The 18078-nt window shown below is 35.3% G+C and overlaps 4 protein-coding genes across 5 annotated transcripts; 2 read left to right on the top strand and 2 right to left on the bottom strand.

Moving 5' to 3' along the window:
- Positions 1 to 4339: 4339 nt before the first annotated feature.
- Positions 4340 to 6543, top strand: LOC101506879 (uncharacterized). 2 transcript variants are annotated; one of them, XM_004505000.4, is made up of 8 exons: positions 4344 to 4653; positions 4738 to 4827; positions 5112 to 5171; positions 5296 to 5335; positions 5453 to 5546; positions 5794 to 5853; positions 5962 to 6053; positions 6186 to 6543. In XM_004505000.4, exons 1-8 carry the CDS (start codon positions 4523 to 4525, stop codon positions 6270 to 6272), a joined length of 654 nt encoding a protein of 217 aa, XP_004505057.1. In that variant the 5' UTR covers positions 4344 to 4522; the 3' UTR covers positions 6273 to 6543. The 2 variants fall into 2 exon arrangements, with proteins under 2 accessions (XP_073226577.1, XP_004505057.1); XM_073370476.1 differs by lacking the exon at positions 5296 to 5335 and having other exon boundaries at positions 4340 to 4653; positions 5446 to 5546.
- A 415-nt stretch (positions 6544 to 6958) lies between these two features.
- LOC101506546 (protein LOL2) lies at positions 6959 to 8931 on the bottom strand. Its single transcript, XM_004504999.4, has 4 exons — positions 8711 to 8931; positions 7993 to 8100; positions 7559 to 7668; positions 6959 to 7306 (listed from the first exon to the last, which is right to left on the bottom strand). Exons 1-4 carry the CDS (start codon positions 8805 to 8807, stop codon positions 7241 to 7243), a joined length of 381 nt encoding a protein of 126 aa, XP_004505056.1. The 5' UTR covers positions 8808 to 8931; the 3' UTR covers positions 6959 to 7240.
- A 9-nt stretch (positions 8932 to 8940) lies between these two features.
- Positions 8941 to 11729, top strand: LOC101506215 (pentatricopeptide repeat-containing protein At2g33760). Its single transcript, XM_004504998.3, has one exon. It carries the CDS (start codon positions 8941 to 8943, stop codon positions 10702 to 10704), a length of 1764 nt encoding a protein of 587 aa, XP_004505055.1. The 3' UTR covers positions 10705 to 11729.
- LOC101505903 (probable ubiquitin-conjugating enzyme E2 24) lies at positions 11287 to 17830 on the bottom strand. The gene is made up of 9 exons (XM_012717120.3): positions 17485 to 17830; positions 15993 to 16833; positions 14398 to 15854; positions 13798 to 13932; positions 13097 to 13531; positions 12959 to 13022; positions 12541 to 12680; positions 11892 to 12203; positions 11287 to 11796 (listed from the first exon to the last, which is right to left on the bottom strand). Exons 3-9 carry the CDS (start codon positions 15841 to 15843, stop codon positions 11563 to 11565), a joined length of 2766 nt encoding a protein of 921 aa, XP_012572574.1. The 5' UTR covers positions 15844 to 15854; positions 15993 to 16833; positions 17485 to 17830; the 3' UTR covers positions 11287 to 11562.
- Between the last annotated feature and the right edge of the window lie 248 nt (positions 17831 to 18078).

Genomic DNA, 18078 nt, shown 5'->3' on the forward strand with positions numbered 1-18078 from the left:
TGCATTGCATCCAACCACTTTTGACTTTCTTCACTCTCCATAGCCTTTTGAAAACACTCAGGTTCCCCTTCATCAGTCAAATTTACATACTCGTCAGTATCATACTTTGTAGATGGTTGTCTCCACCTCTTAGACCTCCTGAGTTAGGTTAGAGATGATTCAAAAGCATCACTTAGATTCTCATCGTGTGACAACTCATGATCTTCACTAGTTGGAATATTTACCTCATTTCTAAGTTGATGATCATCAACACAATCATGTGGTTCATCATTCTCAACAATACCATCAGTAGTATCCAAATCAGGAACAGGTGACCGAACTGGATCACCATCAGCTTAAACGTAATTTCTCTCAGGTGTAGTCTTCTCCACCTTATTAATATCTTCAATAGTTTGGTCTTCCATGAACACTACATCACAACTTCGGATAACCCTTTTGTTTATAGGATCATACAACTTGTAGCCAAATTCATCCTCACCATAACCGATGAAGATACACTGCTTTGACTTTGCATCCAACTTGGATCTTTCATCCTTCGGAACATGCACAAAAGTCTTGCAACCAAAGACTCTTAAGTGATCATACTTGACATTCTTGCCAAACCATACCTTGTTTGATACTTCACTATTCAAAGCGACAGTAGGAGTAAGATTAATAACATGCACCGCCGTGTACAGTGCATCACCCCAATAATATTTTGGCAACTTAGCTTCAGATAACATACACCTCACTCTCTCAATAAGTGTTCGATTCATCCTCTCTGTCAAACCATTCAGCTGAGGAGTTTTAGGAGGAGTCTTTTCATGTGCAATACCCTGCTGTTTGCAATAGACATCAAAGGGTCCACAATACTCACCACCATTGTCAGTACGAACACGTTTCAGCTTCTTGCTTGTCTGCCTCTCAACCAAAGCATGAAATTGTTTGAATTTCTCCAACACTTGGTCTTTTGTCTTCAAAACATAAACCCATAGTTTCCTGGAACAATCATCAATAAAAGTAACAAAATAAAGTGCACCACTAAAAGATTTTACCTTTAAAGGGCCACAGACGTCAGAATGCACCAATTGAAGCAACTCTGGCTTTCTAGAGGGAGGATGCCTTTTAAAGGATACTATAGTCTGTTTACCAATCATGTAGTGAGAACATTTCTCCAAATCTACATTCTTCAATCCTGGAAGCACATCACTTCTAGCTAAGCAATTTAACCCCTTTTCACTAATATGGCTAAGCCTTCGGTGCCACAAAGATGATTTCATATCTACGTTATTCACACTGTCTTTTGCAACCAAAGCTTTTGTCCAACACAATTTACTAATTTTCTCCCCTCTAGCCACAACCAAGTTACCTTTACCGAGTTTCCACTTTCCAGAAGCAAAATGATTATCAAAACCACTTTCATCAAGCATATGAACAAAGATCAAATTGAAGCGAACATCTGGAGCATGTTTGACTCATTTAAGCAACAATTGCATTCTCGTGTTGGTTTGCAAGCATACATCACCAACACCAATTACCTTAGATACACCATCATTACCCATCTTCAAAACTCCAAAGTCATTTGAAGTATAAGATGTGAAGAACTCTTTCCTGGGTGTAACATGTAGTGTAGCACCACTATCAATTATCCACATGCTCTCATCAGATACAAAATTAATTGACTCATAGTCACGAAGAATAACAAGATCATCACTAGTAGCAGTAGTAACACGATCATCATCACGACCCCTTTGTTTCTGCTTACCCTTCTTGCCTTTGTTATCATTTTTCCACATAAAACAATTCTTCTATATGTGCCCTGTTCTATGACAATAATGACACTCCATATTTTTGTATTTAGACTTGGACTTGCTTCTGCTATTTTTTTACCACCATTCGGTTCTTTTTTTCTGACTTCTCCCCCTATTTTTAGTTATAAGAACTTCATATTGAGATGAAGAACCTTGTGCCTTCCTTCTCATCTCCTCATTCAAAACACCACCCTTAGTCGTTTCCAAAGAAACAACACCATTAGGAGCTGAACTCGTTATAGAAACCTGAAATGTCTCCCAAGACTCTGGTAAAGATAACAGTAAAAATAGTCTTAATAGTTCATCATAAAACTTGATACCGATTCCAGACATCTGATCAAGAGCCCCTGAAATTCACTCAAGTGGTTCGAAATAGACGTTCCCTCCTTATACTTCAAACTTATGAAACTATTTAGTAAGAATAATTTATTATTCCCTGATTTAGAGGCAAACAAAGTCTCTACCTTATCCCACAAATTTTTTGCATCTGTCTGATTAGCAATATGATTATAAAAATTATCTTCTCCATGTTGCCTAATAAAACCACATACCTGTTGATGTTCAAAATCTCATTCTTCCGTAGATTTATCAACCGGCTTTTTAGAAAAAATAGGAAAATGCATTTTTTTTCACAAATAACAAATCTTTCATCTTGCCCTTCCACAAATGGTAATTAGTACCATTCAACACACCTCTTTATATTCATATTTGCCTCCATCCTTCAAGCAAGTCAAATAGCCCTTCAACCAAGAGCTTTGATGTCACTCTGATGGGAATTAAACACAGAAACACAATAACAAGTAATACACAGCGGATATAAAATTTCTCCAACTTGCAAGAACCCGTGAGGATCAACAATAAATATATGGCAGCAAATTAATCAAAATAAAAGGACGTAATGAACACCGATATTTTAACATGGAAAACATCTCAATGCAAGGGTAAAAAAGCACGGGTCGTGCAGACCAAACAAATAGCTCCACTATAATCAAATAAGGATACAAGAGAGTCTCAAAATAATGCACAAATTGTGTCTACAGCCAGCCAAAATAACAAAGCACTAAAGCCTACTAATGAAAAACAAGAAGAGAAAAATACCCAAAAACCTGCTGCTGTGCGAGCACGATTTCTCCCTCTCCAGACATCGTTTCGCCGATCCGACCGTTGAAAACGAATACCTGAATGTTTGGAATCTGCTGTCCAAATATCAGTCCGATCCAACGGTTAACGAATGTGAAATTGATGTTTTTCTGATACTGATTTAACATAATCGGGAATAGAGTTACTCCTCTATTTTCTCTTTTGGTGGTTGCCTTTTCTATCAAAATAATATTTCTCTTATTAACTCTAATTATACCACTCTCCACTTAAATAAGTGAGACACATGAACTATAATATTTGGGCATTTCTCCACATAAGAAGGGAGTCCAATACTCAACAATTATGCCCACCCATAATGGTAACGCATATCAATATACTTGCTATGATAATAGAATACTATATTATTTTCTAAAGCAATGGATGACTTGTTCACAAAAATGTTAAGTAAATTGAATGACAAACACATTATATAGTTATTAGATATTATTTTTAGTACCAAAATTTATTATATGATTTTGAAATTATTTTTAATCTCAAATCTTTCCAGAAAAAAAAAAATGATATTTTGAGATCTTACGTGATCATACCTCATCAACTCATTTACGTGAACCCTAATCATGTGTTTTTTGTTGTTGTCAAGATGTAATGATTCCTGTAGGTTTCCTCGGATAACCGAAGGCTTCTTCTAAACATATCAAAATATGTTGTAATTTCAAATTTTCGTTGCAATAAATACACGAGATATAAGTATTCAACGACGTCAAAGCTCTAAATATCTCTTAAAGTTTGTTTCATCTCTTATTTAGTGTTATCTCAATATAGATTTTGAGATATTGATTATTTTCAAAATCTTAAACAAATGAATAAAATAAATTTTATATTACTTTTATATAATAATTTAAAAAGTTTAATATTAATATATTGAAACTATAATTTTTTTATCAATTAATTTCAATCGATTATACATATAATTAAAGACAAATAGTTTTAACGATTATAATTGAACAACATGAATATAAAAGAAATATTTACATTAATCGAATGTATATGTATATATAAATTACCTGTAATTTGGATTGAACTCGTAATTTTTGTTTGTGGTAATTTGGATTGAACTCGTAATTTTTGTTTGTGGCGTGAAATCTCTTATTTTTATGTTATTGTTTGATATTCTAATAGATGACAATATAAGTATAAAAGATAGATAAATGTATCTAATGTGATTTGAAGAATAATAATAAAATGGCTCTAATTATATATATATATATATATATATATATATATATATATATAAACTAATAGTTTAATGAGTGCATATCAATTAAATCATAATTTAAAAATATTATAACACAACAATCTAAAACAATGGTGCCCTTATCAACTTTCTAAATTGTTTAATTCCTTCCTCCTTTAGTATAGAAAATTTCGAAAAAGTTATTTTTATTACAAACAAAAAAATCTGAAATCAATTTAGAAATGGATATGTGTATGGAGTGAGAATGCCAACGTGGAAGTTATTTGTAAACACAACCGTTTCACCGCGCGCGCGCAAACAAGGTAACTATAGCTCTACGAGTGAGTGACCATCAACTCATAAAAGTTCTCTTCACAGAATTTCGAACAAATTCGCAATGTCTGCTACCAAAGCCGGCGTGTCCAGGAAGCGAGAATCTGAACTCGAACTCACAAAATCTGATAATAAGAAGACTAACCGTTCATCCACCAAGAATTTTGATCTCGATTTCGATTTCGATCTCTCCGAGTTCGTCTTCGCTGCATTTGATTATTTTTTTATTTTTGTTGGAATCATAATCGAAGTTTCTGATCTAATGTTCTTAATCTGCAGTGACTTAAAAGGAATCGTGTCGGCGCTGCACCTGATAAGAGATAAGGCGCAGAAGGACGACCAGAAGAAGAACGAAGAGACTATTTCTAGGTACTGCATTTGCATTTCGATTTCATCTGAAACGTTCTTTTTCACGGTAGTTTGAATTTTGAAGAATGTACTTGTAATTATTCTAATGTGTGAGAGGTTTCCACTGATCTAGATTTTTAACCGATGCACCTTGCTTGTTTCCGTTTTGATTTTCTATCTTCTTCGAGATATTTTATAAAATTCGTTAAATCACATTTTATTTTCATGTTTTTTGGTAGTTTAATTATAGTTTGGCTTTGCTAATGCGAAATTGGTTTGTAATCGGTTATTTTTGTTTCTGACAGTGTTGCCTCTGAGATTAAGTCTACGATCGAGGGATTGAGAACCAAATTTGAGAAAGAAAGGTACATTTGAAATCAGTTTGAAACGTGCTTAGCATTTAGGCAATTAATTAATTAACTACTTAATTAATTGTTTTTTCTTTCTGTTTTGCTGTACTAAAAGAGTGTATTGTTGTTTCAATGTTAGACAAACTTTTGCTAAGGCGCTTTCAAAGAGTTCTAAAGAGGTTTGTAAACGATAAAATGGTTTACGAATGGTATTGATAACTGAATCAGTAGTCGAAAGGGAAATAAGTGTTGCAGAAATTTTGTTTAATTATTGTTTTGTGATTACAAGCATGCAGTTTGAAAGTTCCTTGAAGAATGAAACTACTAAGTTTCAAGCACTTCATGATAATTTTTACAAAGAGAAAGCAAATTCTCTGCAAGCCTTGCAAGGTACTCCCTGTAACATTATCATCAGAAGACTAACTTGCATAATCTGTTGTGAGAGTTGAATTTTTAAAAGACTGAAATTACGAGTAGTATGATAGTTTGAGAGCAGATGAAATATGCTGTGGTAAAAATTACTTTGAAATTTGGTGCTAAATTGGAAATATCTAATGGTGATTCATGTATGTTTATTTGATATAATATAATCACATTCTTTGCTGGTTAGATGCTAATTGCTTTTGCCCATTGATAGATATTATCTCCAAATTTGAAGACGAAAAGGAAAAGCTATTCATGAGATATGAACAACTGAGTAAGCTATACATTTTTATCTGTCTTTATGAATATGCAGTAAATAGCAACTTGAGATATGCGATTTGAATTCTGTTATACTTTCTTTACAACTTTATGAGTGTTTCAGGGAAGAAGGAAAAAACTATGATATCTGAACAAGAGAAGACCTGCAATGATAAAATTACCCAACTCGAAGGGTCATTGAAAAAGAAAAAGAAGGTATATCAGTAACTACTATTATGCAGCACTGTCTAGATTTTCATTTGCTCACTTAGGCACGTGTGCTTTTCTCATATTCATATGCTCACTTAGGCACGTGTGCTTTTCTCATTAATCATTATTTTGTCACAGGATGATAAAACTTTCAGCATTCTAAGGAAAACCCTTGGTTCATTCTTGGAAAGTACCTCAGATGAGGATTTCCCACCTGACGATTGAAGATGCATGCAGTAGACTGAGATATTTTGATTCAGTTACAGTTACTGGTTCTAATCATTTCACTGGAATATGTTATCATAGATGATTTCGAGACTGATGACTCTCTTTGCATAATTCCACTTATATTTTAATCCTTTATTACAATCGGCTTTTGAAAATATACAATACAAATTCGGTGCTATATGTTGTGATATTAAGAAATCCCTTTATGTGGTTATATTAAGAAATCTATTTATCTGGTTTTAATGCTTTACTTCACTAGCTGATGAAATTCCTCCATATGTCTTAACTACATAGCTAGCATACAAAACCATCATTTCTAAGAGCAACACAAATTTTAAATACAATTTGAATATTTTAAAACCTCTCAGTAGTCAATAATGTCAATATATTACAGAGTACGGAACAACAACATTCTTTGACAACCTAAAAGATATCTGCAAAATACAAATGACTTCATTGCTTCCCACAAAGCACTAGTATTTTTTTTTACAGATAGTCAGATTGACAACGACAGTTGTCAGCAGAAACATAAATAATTTTTCTATTTTTAAATCCTTAACATGTGCCTGCATTTGTTAACATTTTCCTTAAACGTATTGAAGCTTAATCACAGGTTATTCAAATAACTGAAATAAGGCCTTCTCCTTTAACATGATAGATGTCATTCCATATGAACGATATGATGGGACCAAATACAGTTCTTTTACATTAGAATCAAGAGTACAGCGAATTGTTGGAAAAGAGTATGAATCACAAATATAGCTTAAAACATATACCATTGAATATCTCATCATTAGAGATCCCAGAAGGAAAAGAAGGCTGTTAAAAATCTCATTAAATTACTTCCAAAACATGAAATTAATAAATAATAATACAGATAGCGAATTTAAGATCTATACATACAACTCGTTATACCAGATCCCTCACTCATAATGTGTTATACAAGAAGGATGATGGACAGGCCACTAACAACCAGTTTTGGGAGGAGTTGGTTTACTTTGTACAGACCACGGAGGCCGCTTGTTGTGTGCCTGCACAAAAATCATGAAGATATTATTGTTTAATGGAAACATCAGTTGTTGAACGCAATAAAATCTATAACAATTGTAGGTTGACAAATGAATACTTATTTATTTTATGGTACTTCAATGATATGTCCAGTGAACCTTCGAAAACTATGTACATAAATCAAGATGCATTTGGTTACATGATTTATATTGACTTCAAAATTAGACGGCAAAATGCATCTAAAGAGAAAAAGTGAATGGCACTGGTAAACATACCCCGATTTCTGTCACAAACCGGCACGATGAACACCTAACTTGCGAAGCACCATATGGGTACATTAGCAATACCGCACAGCTCCCACACTTAACTTGCCCTACCTGATCAGCTGTGAATAAGAAATGAGCTACGATATAAAAAGCTTGCCACACATAACAGGACTGTTTAGACCAACCATAGAATTGTTTATGAATTATGAAAGTATTTAATCAACCAGATGCATTAAAAACTGAACTTAAAATGTAAAGTTTAACAGAAAATACACGTTCATGAGAAAAAGAAGCAAAGAGAAAGAGAAGTGACCTAATATTAGGTTGACTGTTATATGAAAGTATTTAATCAATCAGATGCATAAAGAAACTGAACTTAAAATGCAAACTTTAACAGCAGACACACGTTCACAAGAAAAGAAGCAAGGAGAAAGAGAACTGACCTTCTAATACAATGTTAACTGTCTGACAGCATGAACATTTGACATGTTTGGCCCCTCGTTGATATGCAAGCAGGCGACGACATGAACCACAAACCATTTGAGCAAAACCTGTTCACACAGCCAATGTCAATTATTTAAAATAAAAGAGAACTGAGGACCCAATCAATGACATATCAAAAGCAATGAAACCACAGACAGCCAATTATCTAAGCCTTAAAAGGTTAAACTCATGGCAGCTTCAAGCTTCAAAAATTGCAAAATTGGACCCAAACCCCTTTTCCACAGCTGTTGTTGATCTTTCAGAAACTAATAAACCTGAATATTGAAGCTATCAGCTTGAGAAGTTACGCGTTGAATTTAAGTATTTTATCTATGATATCAGACTACACTGTTCACTTCTAGCGACCAACAGAATACTAGTTGAGATAACTCAAGTGTGTCTTCCATGAATAAAATCACATTCTTTTAAAACTGAACTGAACTTTCACTCTAGTAAGGACTTCCCTTTCTAAAACGATAACTGGGATTTAGTTTTTTGTTCATGAAACAAAAATCTCACTTGAAAACAAAAAGATTGCACAACTGACCTGTCCAGGACATAGAACACTACTCATGATTGAAAGAGTAGGAAGGAAAAAGGAGTGTGAAAGATTATATTGTAATTGAAGAAAATAAACAGTATAAGAATGAGTGAATGGATGAATACGAAGAGAATTACCAACGGATGGAAGTGGCTGTGGCGGAGTCGGGATAGGTTGCCATCCAGGTGGCGGGCCGTCGTCGTCCTCTTCTTTCTTTACTTGTTGCCTTTGCATTCTCGCTGCACTAGGGTAACTAAATTTTATGTTATGTGGCACATACTAATTTCTTTTTATATAATTAATTAATGTTAATTTTCACCGCGATTATTATTTATCTCCATAATTTCAACTTTTTCTCTTCTTCTCGATGGAAGGAAGCAAAGAGCGGGAAGATAAACAAAGAAAGTCTGCAGAATACGAAGCAGTGATACGTGCAGGTCCACACGTGCGACCTCTCCAACAAGCTCACGCTCATCTCATTGTCACTGGCTGTTACCGTAGCAAAGCCCTCTTAACCAAACTCCTCACACTCTCTTGCGCCGCCGGTTCTATTGCCTACACGCGCCGCCTCTTTCTCTCTGTCACCGGCCCCGATTCATTCCTCTTTAATTCTCTCATCAAAGCATCTTCTCAATATGGCTTCTCCCTCGACACTCTCTTTTTCTACAATCGCATGCTCTTTTCACCCTCCAAACCTTGCTCTTACACTTTCACCTCCGTTTTCAAAGCATGCGCTCATCTCTCCAATCTCCGACTCGGAACCCTTCTCCATTCCCACGTTTTCGTTTCTGGGTATTCCTCCAATCCTTTTGTTCAAGCCGCAATTATCGCTTTTTACGCTAAATCAAGTGCCTTAAGTATCGCACGTAAGGTGTTCGATAAAATGCCGCAACGAAGTGTCGTAGCTTGGAACACCATGATTTCTGGTTACGACCAAAATGGGCTTGCAAATGAAGCAATGACATTGTTTCGCAAGATGAATGAATTGGGGCTTCGTCCTGATTCAGCAACTTTTGTTTCTGTGTCATCAGCTTGTTCTCAAATTGGGTCTCTTGAATTGGGGTGTTGGGTTCATGATAGTATCGTTAGCAACGGGATTCGTGTCAACGTGATTCTTGGAACCTCGTTGATTAACATGTTTTCACGGTGTGGTGATGTAAGTAGAGCGCGTGCGGTTTTCGATTCGATGAGTGAAGGGAATGTTATTGCTTGGACAGCTATGATATCTGGGTATGGTATGCATGGTTATGGTGTTGAAGCAATGGAACTTTTCTATAAAATGAAAAAAGAGAATGGGCTTGTTCCTAATAGTGTTACTTTTGTTGCTGTTTTATCTGCATGTGCTCATGCAGGGTTAATACGTGAAGGGAGACAAATTTTTGCTAGTATGAGAGAAGAGTATGGTATGGTTCCTGGATTGGAGCACCATGTTTGTATGGTTGATATGCTTGGGAAAGCTGGGTTGCTGACTGAAGCTTATCAGTTCATCAAGGAACTTAGTCCGGAGGAGCTTGTTCCTGCGGTGTGGACTGCAATGCTTGGTGCTTGCAAGATGCATAAGAATTTTGATTTTGGGGTGGAAGCTGCTCAGCATCTCATTACTTTAGAGCCAGAGAATCCTAGCCATTATGTATTGCTTTCGAATATGTATGCATTTGCTGGAAGAATGGATAGAGTTGAATCTGTTAGAAATGTAATGATCCAAAGAGGTCTTAAAAAGCAAGTGGGTTATAGTTCTATTGACGTCAACAACAAAACTTATCTTTTTAGCATGGGTGATAAGTCTCACCCTGAGATCAATGAGATTTATCGGTATTTAGATGGGTTGATCTGGAGGTGCAAGGAAGCGGGTTATGCATCTATTCCTGAATTGGCAATGCACGAGTTGGAAGAAGAAGAGAGGGAGTATGCATTGAGATACCATAGTGAGAAGCTTGCAGTTGCATTTGGGCTGATGAAAACTAGCCATGGAACTACTCTCAGGATTGTCAAGAACCTTCGGATATGTGAAGACTGTCATTCAGCAGTTAAGTTCATCTCTGTTGTGACAAATAGAGAGATAGTTATTCGGGATAAGCTTCGTTTCCATCTTTTCAAAGAAGGCTCCTGTTCTTGTTTAGATTATTGGTGATGGGATTTTAAACATGCGTGAATCTGATTAATCAGAGATTATTTTGAGAACAACCTCTGAAGAGAATGACAGTGGTTAACATATGAGTTCACCATATTTATGTGTGCGCTAATCCTAGCCAAAATCAGCATGGTATCTCTTCTCTCTGTACAAATATAGCACTTAATATAGCTATGAGATTCTGATTTGCAGCAAATTGGTGCTGCTTCAACTAGCTAAACGGGTTTTTGTAACATTAGCTTTATGTCAATCGTGCAAAGGCTACTAACTCTTTAATAGTTGAAGAGTATGGCTTCTTCTATCTATGCATGTCGAATGAACAGAGCTGATCACAAGGTCAGGAACCATAGTTGAGAACTTGACAAACAACATTGATGAATAAACTTCCAAGGAGAAGCCATCGGAGGAGGGCCAGTAAGAACAAAAGTGAAAATGAAAAGACTCCAGCTTGGATTTGTTTTATTTGCATACACATACAGTCAGGAGTGTAGTTACTGAATGATGCTTCACTAAACTCTTCAACACTTCTTTAACAAGTCACATAAAACAGATATGTCATCATCAAACAGGTGAAAAGATACATCAAGCAAATTATTCCAATCAATGTATTTCTTATTTCATATGTTAAATGGACAAGCCTTTATATGATACATAACTTAACCCATACACAAGGTCTTCTGTGTGGATACATAACAGCACCACACTACCTAATCATAGCAGTAGAAAGCATAGAGATTGGTGTTCCAACAAGCTTAAAATTGATATGATACAGATGCGCGTAAAACATTCAATATTACACATAAATATGGAGTATATTGGTCGGGAAATATGAAAGTTACTTTCAGTTTAGTAGGTAAGTTATTCTTCCAGTTCAACAAACTGACTGAAATTAATTCCCATATCAGAAAAGACCTCTACAAGCTTGGGAAAGAGCTTCGCAAGCATTATTTTGAATCCTGTAGAAGTCCCCTTCTGATTTTCATGTTCGGTTTTTCCACATCCAATGGAGGCTCCTTCAAGATATGCCTTACAAGCAAAAAGTATATGTTTGGAGCGCTTTTTGAAGTGCTCTTCCACCAGTGCCTCAAAATTCTGCATCAGGCATCTTTATCAGTTACAATTTCTTTCATACAATTGTATTCAAAGATTCAGGTGGAGGAACCAATGTATAGATGTAGTAATTTTACCTTGGGTGGCTTTCTCAATAGATACAGCATCGATTTGATTGTGACAAGGAAAGTATTTTCATTATAGCTCACAGAGTTTCTCTCTCCCTCAGCTCTGCCTATTTGTTGGTCATATCCAGCCTCATTAAAATAAGGCTTCTCATTTAGGACAAGAGCCTGCAGAGATAGAAGAACTTGAAGAATAGTGGAGGTTCCAGGATTCCACACTTCAGTGCCCGCACCTGTCCAAGTATTTAGGAGACTCAGGCAAATTTTCCCCGACTCATACAGATTAGGATTTAAGCGGAGCCCGCCAGAATTGTAGTACACCATCTGCATTCAAAGGCCACAATGACAACATGAGAGTTTGTTCAGATTTTTAGTTTTTTTTCTTTCTTAGATCTTTGAACATGAGCTGTTACAACATTGACAGAAATGTTTTCTATTCTATAAAATGCTTTGTTAAGCAGAACTTCTAGCTTCAATCTAGTGCATGGCCTTATGAATAATTAATGAAAACAATTCACAAGATAAACAATCCATCATGATAAACATATATCAAAGATAAACAATCCATCATGATAAACATATATCAAAGATAAACAATCCATCATGATACGGAGTGGATTGATGGGCTTGTTACAGGTAAACACTACATTTAAAAACTTACAGGTGGTTCATTGGGATACTCTGGAGGGAAACATATATCAAAGATAAACAATCCATCATGATACGGAGTTCCAGATGCACCAACAATAGCTGCTCGCATGAGATCCATTCGTTCTTCAAACGCACGAACATAGATAGAGTCTGTTTGGGTCAATAAAGATTGTAAGTGCATTTACAGAAATTGTTATGAATATTTACAGCTTACTTTAACAAATTGCATTTTCATTAGTAAATTAAGTAATTAACACAAGGCCTTACTTAAATTTGAGTTTCAGTTACTTATTTAAAGATTGTTTCTATATTAAGTCTTCAATGTCCCACAATACAAACATATAACAATAATGATTGCCACAGAAAGGCTTCTCATGGAGAAATAATTATAACAGTGTGGTTTGAAATAAAAAAGATAAAGTATGCACCAGGAAGACTTTTCTCAAGGATGCTCCATTCTTGCTGAACCTTTTTTACCCAACCTCTTTTTACCTACAAAGCAAAGAAAACAGTTAGCCTAATATATCAATGTAATAGTATATCGCAGTAAAGGATCAATTTCTAACCTGGGATGTTGACAATCCTTTTCCCTCATCAAAAAAATGATGGTCAGAGCAACTTTCTATAACATCAAACTGCTTAAACTGGTTTGAACTGTTGCTGTCTAAAGAAAATGGACAATCGTTATTGTCATGGATCCTATTGACTTCTGGATATGAAGTCCTGTCTTCAGTAGATTGAAACTCGGTCGTTGGATATGGTTCAATGCAGCGGTTGCAAGTTTGCAAGTTTTTCTTAACAAGAAATTCAGATTCACTATCCTTATCAAATGTAGATACTGAGGAAACTGCTCCTGAAATTGAAGTTCCACTGAGTGTTTGGAATATGCTGGATTTAATACTGGAGAAAAGTTCCAAGGCGGCTTGAGGAAGGAAAAAGGAACTACAGTCCTCAAGATTCTTTTCAAAATTCTCTTTTCTACTATCACCATTTAACAAGTCCTGAACATCGAACGCCACATTCAGTTTATATTATGCAGATGCATTTGTTAAGCTCTAGTCAGAAATGAATCACTGTAAAACATGATTTCGGGTGATTGCAATGCCTATAATTTCCACATTAAAAATTGAAAATGAATTTGCAAAATGTCTTTTCATTATAGTCTCCAAGCTGAGACTTCTGTGTCTTACATATCTTAGATAATATACAAGTATACACATGGATGCACTCAGAGATACAGAACAAACAGAAAAGACATTATTCTCACCTTTCCCTTGTCAGAATGTAGACTTCCACGTTCAATCATCGCTTGAGTTAATTCCGCAACACTTCCTTCACGAGGAACAGGAGTAACAGTTGAGCCTTCATGCTTATCAATTCGAAAAATGTCATAGGGCGCAACCTGTTTGGAAAAACAAAAATCATTCATACACTACTTCCTATGAAAAAAACACAAATAGTGTATAAAATAAAATATAATAGAAAATCAGACGCGATATTGGTGCAATCTGAGTTCAGTAGGATCCTTCAATATGAATATATAATGTGCAATCTAAGTTCAATGGTTCTGATATTACTTTTACCATAACCATAACATCTATATTATCTATTAATTCCAACATAGTAACAAGTATCATCCAAAAAAAATTTTAACTACACAAACTAGCATCTAGAAATTAACCCTGGTTTCAGCTAAGAAAGATTTTATACCTTAATAGGCTAATAGTGTGATCAATAATCATCTATAAAAAACTGCTCATCTAGATAAATAGATATGGGAAGCATAAACTTCATGAGTGCACCAGCACCATACATAGCTGGAAAGCTCATTAACTGCATTATGTTAACAGATTTTTTTTGAACATACCTTAGTTGTGAAACCAGTAGCCAATTTCACCTCCACATCACCATCATTGAAACCAGTAACAGTGCCAACACAGCACAGGTAACAGTCATCCTCCTGAAAACTCATTTGGTTCCCATTTTTAAGAGCAGCCTCCAATTTCGAGTTATTCGGAGATTTTTCTTTTTCTTTAACAGCTTGGTAACCAAACTGTTTTTGAGCCGCCTTGAACATAATATCACCGAAAAAACAGGAGTAGTCTGGGTGCTCTACAAGTTCATAGGCACTCACAGTTTCCTCCATTTTGTCTCCATCCAAATCATTATTTGGTTTGGATATGGAAACAGCTTTCCATTGTACCTTCACAGTATGCTCCTTTGCATCCACACATTGGACAACACCCCATCTTTGACTGCTAGGCTTAACAGGATCATAAGAAGCACCTTTTTCCAGCACAAACTGATGAGGCCAAAATTCATGTGTGTTTACAACATTCACCGGGAGTAAATTCTCTGGATCCAATCCCAAAGTATGTTCACCATTCTGCCACAGAATATCAACTTTAGTCTTTATCTTCCCAATTATATACAACTCCTCAATATAAGAATTAAGGTTTCTTCCCCGACTCTTACACTCTCTTATCATACTATGCTCTATAGTAAGACTTCCAGTGGGTGCATGTTGGATAATCTGTTCTTCTTGGTCTGCAGCTGAGAGCATGCACCAGTCACCAAGCTGCCAGTTTGCTTGCGAAAAACACGACAACGCGGCCAAGTTTATGGAATCTTGCCAGCATGGTGGAGCATTCGCATTCGAATTACTACTGACCAGAACAGAAGCAAGCCAGTTAACATACACCAAACCTGCATCTACAGCACAAACAGTTCCTTCATCTTGATTGTCTCTCCAAGTTCCACATAGCCATCCTGCGGATTTAGACGCACCGGAAGACTTAACCTTAACTCTCTGACCGGGATAGTATGGATACTGGGAATCTTCCGAAAATTTATTATTCAGTGGTAAAAGCTTATCTCTTTCCAATGCAATAATATCAGATTTACCTCCATCATCGAACAATACACTCACTTTGTCCACGACTCTTTGAACCTGACCGAGCCATGGCCCCTTAATCACATAATCACTTTCTGAAATGGAGCGAATCTTCAGAAGTTTCTTCGAGTTTACATTTTTTAATACTTTTCCTTTCACATTTTCCAAATCCACAAACAGATCAACACTTGTGACCCTTCCCATTTGTCCGGTTGGATCTGACAAGGAGCGGACCACATCGCCATGAACAAAAGCTCTCTCAAATGAGAGAAAATCATCAATCTTCCCAATGCTTTCCTCTAAACTTGAAAATATGCTCTGAGCTTTCCCACCATATAGAAAATCAATTTCCTCTTGATCCTCACTGCTGCTGCTGTCACTCGAAGTCTCCCATTCCGAATCACTAGTGATAGCATCCATTAATTATATTCCTGTCATAATATTTTGATAGTAATATCAATGAAATTACAATAAAGTAACATGAAATGGATACTTTAGAATGGATGATTTCTTTTTAACATATATATAGATGAACATTAAAAGTAAATAGGGATTAAGAACATGCTTACCTTCTCAAGAAAATTAGAGCGTCAAACCTCAGTGTCTTACTGTGATCACAAGTATGTTGATAATGGCTTCAATGGATAATTGTGCATAACAAAAACATATGTTTCTGATTGATAAAGCCTTTTGTCACAGATAATCAGTATCTCCACAAGATTATCTTGACAAATGAAACCGGAGATCTGATGCCAAAGAAGATTTGCCGCCTGGATAATAGGAATCAATAAAATGACTCCAAAATGCCAAAGGAGATGTGCCCAATTTTGGATGGAGTTTTTACAGAAATAAATTCTTCCAACAACAAATATTAACTAGCTAGTAGCTACCACTATCAGACGAATTTTTTTTCCCGTTTCGAGGGGTAACTTGCTGGAAGGAAAATTTCTAGTGCTAGATAAGGCAAAACAAGATAATTAATAAATGCCAAAGGAGATTTGCCTCCAGAATAGGGTGGAGTTCTTAGAGTTACTTCTGAATGATAATACTTTAACATAAGGGAAAACAATGTTTCTCATATACTTACTATCTGAATCCAACCCCATAGGAAGTTCAGTAACTTTTGCCAAAGGAGATTTGTCCAACACATAAGAATCTTCAACATACATGAATATACAGAAAGGAATAAAATTTAACTTTTCCACTACAAAGCTTAAAACTCTCAATCAGGTTTATTTGGTACCAAGGGAGAATGACTAATATCTAGAACCAAGACATTTTTTGTAATCAGGAATTCGTAGCCATTCAACAGAAATATTTTCTGCTCCTTGATTCACACCAAGAAGGAAAATTAGGATCACATTTGCCATTGACAAAAGGGCTTCAATAACCAGATCATTTCTAATGAACCTGCAACAAAAATAAAGTATTGACTTTTCACATGTTCCTTCAAAATGAAAAGAAAATAGAAATAGTAAAAGAATGAAATAATATTAATTCTTTTCTTAAGATTCCTTCCATCTTGATATGTTATGAAATTACAAATTAAGATGCATGCATATCAATATCATAGATTAGTAGAAAATCTGGTCTAGAAACCAGCTTTGGTAGGAAATGATTGTGCAGAACTCATAGGTATTATGCAGCACAAATTTCATGAAAAAGATTGATGAAAAAACAAATTCCTACAGTCTCTAGTTGATATAAGAAAAACTACAGAGGGAAACAAGGTGTTAAACTTTTTAACAGAAAACAAAGATATGATTTTTCTTGTCAAATTAATCACAACTTTATTGCTTTAATAAGAAGCAAAATCTCAAAAACATTCCTTTAGATTTTATTGAACCTTGGAATTCATATAGAATCACTTCTAACATAATCATGTTATATGGAAATCAACTTTATTGAACACAACACTATCAATCAAATAACAAACTGTACACAGCATCACAATTAGTTTATACAGAATCTATTAATTAAACTCAACAAACAAATAAAATCCAAGCAAAGAGTTAAAATAAAAAAGGATAAATTTGAAGATCAACAAGGGAAAGCATGCACCTTTGAAGTTGTTAGACCCACATAAGCCATGAAACATCATTACTCTAAACACCAATTGAAGTAACTCCACCTAAAAGAACACAACAAATTAAAAGTATGCTACTTCAGAAAAAACCATCTTTCTCTCTTTTGCTTCTTATGCAAGAATTTTGAAGAAGGAAGATGAAGGTGTTGTTCAAATAGGTTTAGTTCCAAGACCAGTTCCACCATCCTCCACATCACCATCAAGCTTTGGAGCCATTGCAAAGAGACACTCTTTGTTTCTTTCTTTCACTGGTGAAATGCTTTAAGGTTTTAGTGTTTGTGCAGTGAATGGAGCACTTTTCTTTCACTTACTCATAAATAGGGTGACTATTTAAACCTACCAACAGAAAAGAATATACTACATAGTATCTGACACAAAATATTATGAGACAGTTACAATCTAATTACCTTTTTGCCCTTCTTATATTTCACACTAAAAGTCGTATTCAAATTTTTTTAACGAAACCACAAGGAAAATTCTGAGATTAAATTTCCTTTGCATACTTATGCCCCTCCCCCTTTTTCTAAATTTTTTTTAAATAAATACACCTAATTACATTGATCTCATTT

Source organism: Cicer arietinum, chromosome 6 (genome assembly GCF_000331145.2).
Source record: "Cicer arietinum cultivar CDC Frontier isolate Library 1 chromosome 6, Cicar.CDCFrontier_v2.0, whole genome shotgun sequence".
Lineage (NCBI taxonomy): Eukaryota > Viridiplantae > Streptophyta > Magnoliopsida > Fabales > Fabaceae > Cicer > Cicer arietinum.

What these genes read in the sequence shown, in the direction of transcription:
- LOC101506879 (XM_004505000.4), top strand. Translation starts at nt 4,523, where the DNA reads ATGTCTGCTACCAAAGCCGGCGTGTCCAGGAAGCGAGAATCTGAACTC. An exon ending in ACCAAATTTGAGAAAGAAAG is followed by an intron (nt 5,172 to 5,295) that starts GTACATTTGAAA and finishes TTTCAATGTTAG; the next exon opens with ACAAACTTTTGCTAAGGCGC. An exon ending in TTCTCTGCAAGCCTTGCAAG is followed by an intron (nt 5,547 to 5,793) that starts GTACTCCCTGTA and finishes GCCCATTGATAG; the next exon opens with ATATTATCTCCAAATTTGAA.
- LOC101506546 (XM_004504999.4), bottom strand. Translation starts at nt 8,807, where the DNA reads ATGCAAAGGCAACAAGTAAAGAAAGAAGAGGACGACGACGGCCCGCCA. An exon ending in ACAGCCACTTCCATCCGTTG is followed by an intron (nt 8,101 to 8,710) that starts GTAATTCTCTTC and finishes CTGTGTGAACAG; the next exon opens with GTTTTGCTCAAATGGTTTGT. An exon ending in GGTTTGTGACAGAAATCGGG is followed by an intron (nt 7,307 to 7,558) that starts GTATGTTTACCA and finishes ATTTTTGTGCAG; the next exon opens with GCACACAACAAGCGGCCTCC.
- LOC101506215 (XM_004504998.3), top strand. Translation starts at nt 8,941, where the DNA reads ATGGAAGGAAGCAAAGAGCGGGAAGATAAACAAAGAAAGTCTGCAGAA.
- LOC101505903 (XM_012717120.3), bottom strand. Translation starts at nt 15,843, where the DNA reads ATGGATGCTATCACTAGTGATTCGGAATGGGAGACTTCGAGTGACAGC. An exon ending in TACATTCTGACAAGGGAAAG is followed by an intron (nt 13,532 to 13,797) that starts GTGAGAATAATG and finishes TTCGATGTTCAG; the next exon opens with GACTTGTTAAATGGTGATAG. An exon ending in TATTGAGAAAGCCACCCAAG is followed by an intron (nt 11,797 to 11,891) that starts GTAAAATTACTA and finishes TGCCTGATGCAG; the next exon opens with AATTTTGAGGCACTGGTGGA.